We start from the raw sequence: 10,000 nt of genomic DNA, 5'->3' as shown, positions 1-10,000 counted from the left end.
TACCTCATCCACTGACTTTTTTCCTTCTTCGTCATCATCCTCCTCTTCCTCGCTGTCTACCTCCACCTCACCTGTTACACACATAATCAAAACAATATATATTTATAATGGTGAGTGTTTCAATAAGCAAATAAGCACTCACAGGACAATACTGACCTGACACTGACAAAGTTATGTATAGAAGTGTACAAATGGTTGTGATGTGACATGAAATAAAAAAAAAAAATTGATCATATTCACTGAAACCGACCCTATGCTCCGACAGAAGAACATAAATCAGCCGGTTTTAGAAAAAATAACGCACTTCTACCTCCACCTAGAGCCTGTTATTTGTTTTGCAAAAATCCATAGCTTCCGGTTCTTCTGGTCCAATCAGAGCAGGGCTGTGTGAGATCTGACTGTCAATCACAGTCTGGTGCAGTCTGGTGCGCATTGACGAGCACAAACTCGATGAGAGGGTGCTCGGTGGTAGTGGGGGAGGGGCATGAGAGTAGTAAACATTCAAAATTTTGGCTAAATCCCCTCAATCTGTCAGACTTGCCAACTGCAGCTTTAAGCAATCCCCAGTAATGGACATTTTAAATTCCTCCTCAAAACTATTTTAGATCTATATCACAGGTTTAAGGTCATGAATTGTGTGTGTGTGTGTGTGTGTGTGTGTGTGTGTGTGTGTGTGTGTGTGTGTGCATGCAGTGCAGTGATGGTGTAGCATATGTACCGATAAACTTCCTCCTTTGTGAGCCTCCCTCACTTCCCTCAGGTGGGGACTGCTGTGTGGGGTCCCGCTCTCGCTCCCGCTCAGCCGGCTCATGGTGCGTCGACCCTGCGAGGACAACAACATCAGTCCAGGGGCTAAAGGCTAAATGGTGCAACCCACTTCCAGTGAATTATGCTAAGCTAGGCTAATGGTGTCAAATTGGGTTACTGCACGCATAGAGAGAAGACGGGTATGTATCCTCCTATGTAACTCTGGGTTAGACGGCAAATATTATTTTCTAAAAAGTTGGCGTGTTCCTTCTTTACCATTCATACAATTATTCACTTGGTATGCTTATAGCTAAAATGATTGACAAATGAGGAACAACAATCACAATCAAGCTATCGACAGATCTATCTGTTGAGGGTATGGACAGCACAGATTAATGATCAATCTACTGTAACAAAGTGCTGAAGACAGAGGATATGAAAAAGTACAGAAAAAGTGTTTGGTATATTAGTGATGAAATTGAGTTTAGAATAGAAGTATAAAAGAAACATAGGCACATATTACAAATCAAATGTACGGACCCGTGGACTTGAAGCAAGGTATCGTAATTTCCCAACTACTAGCCGCGGTTTATACATTGATTTTACAAAATTTCTTCAGCTATGAGGTTAATACACAGGGGCAGTTAATATGGTATTAATATGGTTTAGTTTTTTTTTTAACTTGCATAAAACACTGTCCTGCGGCTTATACACAATGCAGCTAATACACAGGAAATTGCTGTACACAAACCCGTATACAAAGCAGTGTCCACAGACCCAGTGCTCTTGCCATACATTGAGAAACTGTATCAGGCGAAACTCAAACCATAGCTGTCGCCAGCTAGTCATTGTTCTTGTCACAGGCATGTTGCCTGCTTTGGCTGGAGGTTCAACATTTCCCAGCAGCCTTAGCACTCTATCTTTCTCCTAGCAAGTGCAATGGACGTACTGGACACACTGCAGATTTGGGCCAAGATTTTTAGTACACATGTAATACGAAATGCTTGTTATAGCTTTCTACAAAAGTGCTTATTTCTTCTGGGGAAAAAAAACTGTTGTGACCGTTACTTACAGTGTATTTCAGGGTGTAAAGAGACTATAACAAGTTCCCGCACTGTTAACATATTTTTGTTAAATATTTTGGCACACATTCCTTTCACTGTAACTGTTCATTTTTTAATTTATCATGATATACACTTTTGCCATTAATTGGAAATCCACATGTAATGACCATTATTGACCAGTAGATGGCGGTGTGGCACTTCCCAACATTTGAGACTGACTGAAATGATGCTTCCAGGAGTGACCATCGGTAAATGGCAGCAGTATCGACCACACTGCCAGTTATCATTCAGCAACTCACAGCTCTGTGCGCTAATGTCTACTGCAGCACACATGAAAACAATCAGACCCACAGGAGAGGGGGAGGAATGGAGAGAGGGAGAGAGAGGGAGGGAGGGAGGAAGAGAATCAATACAAGGGAAAGATAAACCACCGATATTGACTGAAGACACACAGGGAGAAGAAAATATTACAAAAAAGATGCACTAAAATATTAGTGCACTCAATATAACCCCGTCAAGTCATCTTGCTGTTTTGACTGAGTTATTGCTGTGTCTTATCTGTTATGTTGATTGTGCTAATATATTTTTTTAAAGTGTGTTGAGTGTAATGTTACCCTCACTCATGGAACAAATTAAACCTCTTTCCCTCTGTGGTCCTTCAGTGATGGCACGAGTTCCCCATCTCTGATCTACTGAACCCCAATCAGTTTTACAGGAACACCTGGAGACAGAAATCTTTTGGGTTCTGTTCAAAACTGGTGGAAATGTGGGGCTGATTCTCTAGACGGCTCTAACGTTCAAAGAATTCTGAATGGAACCAGTTCAAGAACCTGTTCTCTCTTGGTTGAAGGTGTAACTGTTGGGGAGGAGGTGTAGACAGGAGGTTAAGTGTGGTTTCTTAGAGATGGAATGCTGAACGTGTCGCTGCAGGAGAGAGGGATTATGTGTGTACGGTAAGAGGAAGAGGAGGTGTAACCCATGAGGAGGTGCAACTTTGCTGAGTCAAGAAGGTTCACACATGCTGGAGGTGTCACTGTAGGGGAGGACGTGAATGTGTGCAATGCATGAAGAGTGGTGATGGAGGTGTGACAGTAAGGAGATGTGATGGTGAGGAGGTGTAATCATGAGGAGGTGTGACATTAAAGAGATGGGACGTTGAGGTGGTGTGCAGTAAGAAGGTGTGACGTAAGGAGATTTAATCATGAGGAGGTGTGATGGTAAGGAAGTGTAATCATGAGGAGGTGTGATGGTAAGGAGATATAATCATGAGGAGGTGTGATGGTAAGGAGGTGTAATCATGAGGAGGTGTGATGGTAAGGAGGTGTAATCATGAGGAGGTGTGATGGTAAGGAGGTGTAATCATGAGGAGGTGTGATGGTAAGGAGGTGTAATCATGAGGAGGTGTGACGTAAGGAGATGTAATCATGAGGAGGTGTGATGGTAAGGAGGTGTAATCATGAGGAGGTGTGATGGTAAGGAGGTGTAATCATGAGGAGGTGTGACGTAAGGAGATATAATCATGAGGAGGTGTGATGGTAAGGAGATTATTAGACTAAAGTAATCATGAGGAGGTGTGACAGTAAGGAGATATAATCATGAGGAGGTGTACCTGCACTGGGTGAGGAAGGCTCACACATGCTGGAGGTGTCACTGTAGGGATTAGACGTCTGCTCTGTGAGCTTCTTCTTGGTGCTGCCATCGGCCTTGTGGGATTTCTTCTTGTTCTTGATCAGGATCTTGCCCAGCAGGTCCATGGGACTGGGCAAAGCCACACCAGGCTCCAGCTGCAACATGTCATAAACATGCTTATTAACAGATTTTAATAGCTGGTGTAATACACATGCTTATTAGACATTATTATCAGCCAGGGCATGTTGTAAATATGCTTATAAACTATTTATAACAGTCAGTGCATGTTATACACATTAAGCATTTTGGAGAAGTTGGGGAGAAGTTCTACTTAACTGCTGGAACAGGTTATAAAAACGCTTACAAAACATCAACAACAGGAGGAAGCAGAGGATATGCTGTGTTAGCATGTGTTTGCAAAAACACGCAAATGTCTGTGTGAATCATAATGATGAGCTACAGTTGGGATAGGAATAAACTTGCAAGAAGTGTACCGGTAAGCATATTAATACATCTGGAAATATATGATATTAAAAATATCTTTCCTATCTTTCCCACCTTTCCTAATACCACTGTAGGAAGTTTATCAGAGATGAATTTGCATTTAACCTTCTGAGTTTATTTTGCAAGCATTAATCACATTTATTTTACAACCTTTACTGCCTTTCGGTCATTACAGCTTGGAAACCCCAACCCCATTCCCACTGGTGTCATCTTGCTTAATTAGAGGCAGATCAACCATAGCAAGCTGTAGTTCATATTTTAGTTGTTGGTTTTCATACTACAAACAGACTAAAGTGAACGGAAGGTGCACTGGTAATTTGCTCATATTCACACTCACTGGAACACACTACACCCATACTCACACTGTGATCTGAGTGTTAAACTCACTGGAACACACTACACCCATACTGACACTGTGATCTGAGTGTTAAACTCACTGGAACACACTACACCCATACTGACACTGTGATCTGAGTGTTAAACTCACCGGAACACACTACACCCATACTGACACTGTGTAACACTCACTGGAACACACTACACCCATACTGACACTGTGATCTGAGTGTTACACTCCGATCCCCTTACTGACTCGCTCATTCCATTCCATTCATTTCTGAACTCGTATCCACACAAATGTAAACACAATCATCGAAACTGCTTTTCAATTAAAAGGTCATTATTAACTCATACCGTTTTAATTCAGACCAAGCGATTTAATTTCTATTCACATATTCCCTGAAATACTGGCAATTCAATGGCCTATATAGCCAGCAGTGTCTGTGCTACATCAAAAGCCGCACTAATGTTCAGTCGCACGTTTCATTTATATTTAATTTCCACGCTCAAATCGGCGAAGCGGCTGAAGACTAACTGAGGTTTCTCTCCACTGGTGTTCTTGATAGATCCTTGCATGGAGAGAGAGGGAGAGAGAGAGAAAGAGAGAGAGAGAGAGAGAGAGAAAGAGAGAGAAAGAGAGAGAGAGAGAGACCTTTGAAGTTGAACTCGTCGGCGACTTCCTCCTCATCCCCACCTTCTTCATCCTCCTCTCCCTCCCTCTCTCCTCCTCCCCACCTTCTTCATCCTCCTCTCCCTCCCTCTCTCCTCCCAAACCCATGTCAGAATGACAATAACATCCCAGAGGAGTGCTATCGCAATCACTCAAAACATTAAAGTTCCAAAGCTGCTGCTTGAGTCCTGCCGACCGACTAAAAATAGGACTTTTGAAAAGCGCAAGATGTCTAAATGCCTTTGTGTTTCTTCTGTGATTAAATATGAGAGAGACTGAAAGACTTGAAATTAGAATGTCGGTGTGTGTGTGTGTGTGTGTGTGTGTGTGTGTGTGTGTGTGTGTGTGTGTGTGTGTGTGTGTGTGTGTGTGTGTGTGTGTGTGTGTGTGTGTGTGTGTGTGTATGTGTGTGTGTGTGTGTGTGTGTGTGTGTGTGTGTGTGTGTGTGTGTGTGTGTGTGTGTGTGTGTGTGCAGAGCGAAACAAAAATGAGAGAGAGAGGGAGATGGAACGATCATGTATTTGTGTGTGTCTGAGTTTGGTAAGAAAGGAGGAGTACAGGGAAACAGAATTAATCTGTGTAAAGTTGATGGAAAGAGATTAAAACAGGCCAAAAAAGGAGAGACAGAGAGGGGGAGAGGGAGAAAAGGAGAGAGGGAGAGAGGGAGATGAGGAGAGAGGGGGAGAGGGAGATGAGGAGAGAGGGAGAGAGGGAGAAAAGGAGAGGGGAGAGGGAGATGAGGAGAGAGGGAGAGAGGGAGAGAGGGAGAGAGGGGGAGAGGGAGATGAGGAGAAATGGAGAGAGGGAGAAAGGGAGAGAGGGAGAGAGGGAGATGAGGTAGGTAAAGAGAGAAATTGAGAAAGGGAGAGAGGAAAAGAGAGTTAAATAGGGAGAGAAAAAGAGGTTTGCCGTTATCTTTTGTCCAAGATCTTTCCACTCAGTGTTGTTTGCCTGGAGCAGTAATTGTGTTTGTACCTTTTCGTATCATTGGGGGCCAAGCAGTGAAGCTGTGTTTCTACTTTGTCTTCTTCTTATTGTTATTATTACTATACAACTGTCTTCTGCCATTGGGACAACAGCCCATAGAACCATCTGGTAAAAAGTTATGAAATTTGGCACACTGATTTTTCTCAACTTACAGTACGTGTCAATACTTTGAGCGCTCTAACTCCACCAACAGGTTAAAATAGACATGGGTTTATGCACAAACTTTTGATTGGTATGCCCAATTTTCAAAAATGAGGTACTATTGGAATTCTTGGATCCAGTCAAGTTCAACACACCCCATTACGTCACTTCCCACCATATTGGATTTTATCAAAAACCCGAAAAATGTTTTTACATGCCAGCCACCACAGACACACAAAAACTCTCACACACACACACACACACACACACACACACAAAAGGAAAAAAAGGAAAGAGGAAAAAGAGCAAAAGAGAGAGAGAGAAAGAGGTATAGAGAACAGTAATAGAGGAGGAGTAAAGGGGCCAGGACTGTTAGTGTACTGTATGTGTGTGATTGTGTTAGTGTACTGTTAGTGTACTGTGAGTGTGTTAGTGTACTGTTAGTGTACTGTATGTGTGTGTGTGTGTGTGTGTGTGTGGGGGGGGGGGGGGGGGTGTTACACAACGAACACTGAAAGGGGGGGGGGGGAGGGGGTACACAAGCACAATGCAGGCTTTTAACTGGTAGCTAGGGCAACTGAAACAAATTGAGAAAGAGAGAGAGCGAGAGACAGATAAACAAAGAGAGAAAGGGTGACAGGGTTTATGTGTGAGTGTGTGTATCAGCGTCTGTGGTGTATGAGTATGCGTGTGTGTGAGTGTGTGTAGAAAGAGTGCGTGGTGTGTGTGCGTTTGCTTGTGCTTGTGTGTGTGAGTGTGTGTGTGTGTGTGCGTGTGTGTACAGTATGTGTGTGTGAGTGTATGTGTGTGTGTGTGTGTGTGTGTGTGTGTGTGTGTGTGTGTGTGTGTGTGTGTGTGTGTGTGTGTGTTGTGTGCACAGTGGATAGTTGTGGTGAGATAAGGCCTGAGTAACTGGCCAAGCACTGAGAGAGCTGGAATTCATTTCCCTTTAACCCACAGTGAGAAGTGACTGCACCTCAGCTCAGATAAGACGTACCGAGACAGCAAAAGGTGGAAAATAAGGCTGCAAGTGTGTGTGTGTGTGTGTGTGTGTGTGTGTGTAATGTATGTGTGTTTAGGGTGTATGTGAGGTGTGTGTGTGTGTGTGTGTGTGTGTGTGTGTGTGTGTGTGTGTGTGTGTGTGTGTGTGTGTGTGTGTGTGTTGTATGTGTGTTTAGGGTGTATGTGAGGTGTGTGTGTGTGTGTGTGTGTGTGTGTGTGTGTGTGTGTGTGTGTGTGTGTGTGTGTGTGTGTGTGTGTTTAAATGGCCTCACCGGGTATTTCTCAAGTGGATCTATGAGCAGTGCCTCTCCGAATATTGACCGGCAGTACTCTGCCATCTTCGCTTGCTGCTTCGGGCTGTCCAATAAGAACACATACATACACACACACACACACACACACACACACACACACACACACACACACACACACACACACACACACCAACAGAGTCAAATATACTCAATTACTGTTCCTTGAATTGATTATTTTCCCTTTCTCATTAAGTTTCATATTATCTGCCAAACAGAACTGCATTAATCAATATGACACAGATAGGCAAAGTAGGCCAGTCTAAAGATATGCTCCACAAACTTCAGTAAAATGACTGGCATCCTGGGAGATCAGAAACATCTCATTACACAAAAACAGCATCCCCCATCTTCACTAAATAACTGATATCAAAATGTGATTAAAATATTTAAAACATGATTTATATGAACACCAGGAAATGGGGGCCAGTTTCAATAAGGAGAGGACTACATTAACCAGCGACACTTTCATCATGTAAATTTCATATTTTTAGATCTGTAGACACAATGACTATTAACGAGCCTACAGGCTATTCATCTAAGACTCCTGACTTCAGTCAGTGATTGCGCAGGAAGCTGTGTTTGTTTGTGTTTATGTTTATATTTAAATTTATTAGCAGACACTTTTGTCCAAAACAGCATAGCCTACATTATATTTTAACCAAGGCCCGAACAAAATACACCAGAGAGGTAGGTCACCCCTCCCTTCAGTATTCAAAGAGAAATCACACAGTTTTGTTTTGGGCAGCCGTGGCCTACTGGTTAGGGCTTCGGGCTTGAAGCAAGGCACCTAACCCCTCACTGCTCCCCGAGCACCGCTGTAGGAAGGTTGTAGGAAGGTGCTCCAGGTTAGTGTGTGCTTCACCTCACTGTGTGTTCACTGTGTGCTCTGTGTGTTCACTAATTCACTCATTTGAGTTGGAGGAACTAGTGTGTGTGCTTCACCTCACTGTGTGTTCACTGTGTGCTCTGTGTGTTCACTAATTCGCTCATTTGAGTTGGGGGAACTTACGAGTCCACATGGTTCTCAAAGGACAGGATGACGGGGAATGGCGAAGTCTTAAATGCACTTTCTGCAATGGCCTCTATGACTTCCTGAGAGAGAGAGTGAGAGAGAGAGAGTGAGAAAGAGAGTGAGAGAGAGAGAATTGAAAAGATGAGATAGCTGCAAAGATAAAGAGGTTTTTTTGGCCTTTTCAAAAACCTCTATTTAACAAGCAATAGCAATCAAGTCCATCCCTATCACCAGTTCCAAACGGGTCCAGCTTCGCCCTGAGCCATTAATGGATGGAATTTCCTCCCCCACACAGCAAAACAGAATAAAAGCCCAATCATCGCTGCGGGCACTAAATTGTAATGAGTAGTTTAAGTCCACATAACAAATTCAGAGCCTTTTACTGCCCGCTCCTCTCTTCCCAATAGAGACTCTCTCAATCTGCCATCATACTGACCCCCCCATGAGAGTGACGAGGGGGAGTTGGGACAGCTGTAATGGACTTGGGGATCTCATTAGGCAATCAATGTCAGGCCCTTAATAGTGTGATCAAAGTTTGCTGAAGCCGAGTGCAAGTCCATCCACCAGTCATTTGACCCGCTGATGGAGCGCAAATGAACTCCTCGTGTTGAAGATTCAACTCCATTATCGCACTATTACGCTATTATGTCGACACACCCACACACAGACACACACACAAACACATGCACAGACACACACAGACACACACAGACACACACATACAGACACTCTCACAGACAACCCACCTACATGACTCTAGCACCTCTCCTCTGCCTCTACTGTATATCTTATCTGTCCATCTGTGCTCTCTCTCCTCTACATATTCTCTTCTGCCACACACTCATCTATCCCCCTCATTTGCCAAACACTCATTCATCCCCCTCTCTTCTTTTCTGCCAAACACTCATTCATCCCACTCTCTTCTCTTTTGCCAAACATTCATTCACCCCCCTCTCTTCTCATCTTCCATACACTCATCTATCCCTCTCTCTTCTCATCTGCCTCACACTCATCTATCCCCCTCTCTTTCCCTCTCTAATCCTTTTGCATATCTCTCTCCCTCTTCTTCTCTCTTTCAGATACAACTTCACTCCCACCATCTTTCCTCTTCCCTGCTTCATTTACTTGATTTTTTAATGTTACTGTACACTAAAGTTGCCTGATTTCGAGCAAAGATTCTAGAGCGGAGTTCTGTTCTAAAATCTTTGATTTGGAGTTGACTTTGGGATGGAGATGGAGAGATAGAGGTGAAGAGAAGGAAAGAGGCAAGAAGGAAGAGCTGAATTTGAGCAAAGATAGCGATGTGAACCGAAGAGGATGGAGAGAAGATAGAAAGATGCAAAATAGAGGTGTAGAGAAGGAAGGAAAGAGGTAAGAAGAAAGAGTTGAATGTCACCAGAAGATAATGGAGAGAGAATGGAAAGATGCAAAATAGAATGTAATCAGCAGATAATGGAGAGAGGATAGAAAGATGCAAAATAGAGGTGTAGAGAAGGAAGGGAAGAGGTAAGAAGGAAGGAATGGGGTGAGGATAGAGAGAAGAGATGGAGAGCAAAGAGAGGAGGATGACTATGGGATGGAGAGAAGAGGA

General features: G+C 43.4%; 1 protein-coding gene across 3 annotated transcripts in view; it reads right to left on the bottom strand.

Annotated features, from left to right (window-relative positions):
* The window catches only part of LOC121711792 (1-phosphatidylinositol 4,5-bisphosphate phosphodiesterase beta-1-like), a 147,394-nt gene that overhangs the window by 35,894 nt on the left and 101,500 nt on the right, over positions 1 to 10,000 (bottom strand). For all 3 annotated transcript variants that reach the window (XM_042095628.1, XM_042095629.1, XM_042095630.1), the window contains exons 12-16: positions 8,407 to 8,489; positions 7,356 to 7,440; positions 3,421 to 3,595; positions 719 to 823; positions 4 to 71 (exon numbers count right to left, since the gene is read on the bottom strand). In XM_042095628.1, coding sequence (XP_041951562.1) covers positions 4 to 71; positions 719 to 823; positions 3,421 to 3,595; positions 7,356 to 7,440; positions 8,407 to 8,489 — 516 coding nt within the window. The remainder of the gene's footprint in view (positions 1 to 3; positions 72 to 718; positions 824 to 3,420; positions 3,596 to 7,355; positions 7,441 to 8,406; positions 8,490 to 10,000) is intronic.

The sequence above is a fragment of the Alosa sapidissima genome, chromosome 6 (assembly GCF_018492685.1).
Source record: "Alosa sapidissima isolate fAloSap1 chromosome 6, fAloSap1.pri, whole genome shotgun sequence".
Lineage (NCBI taxonomy): Eukaryota > Metazoa > Chordata > Actinopteri > Clupeiformes > Clupeidae > Alosa > Alosa sapidissima.
Note: the sequence above shows the minus strand (reverse complement) of the source record. Positions and strands in the feature narration are given on the sequence as shown.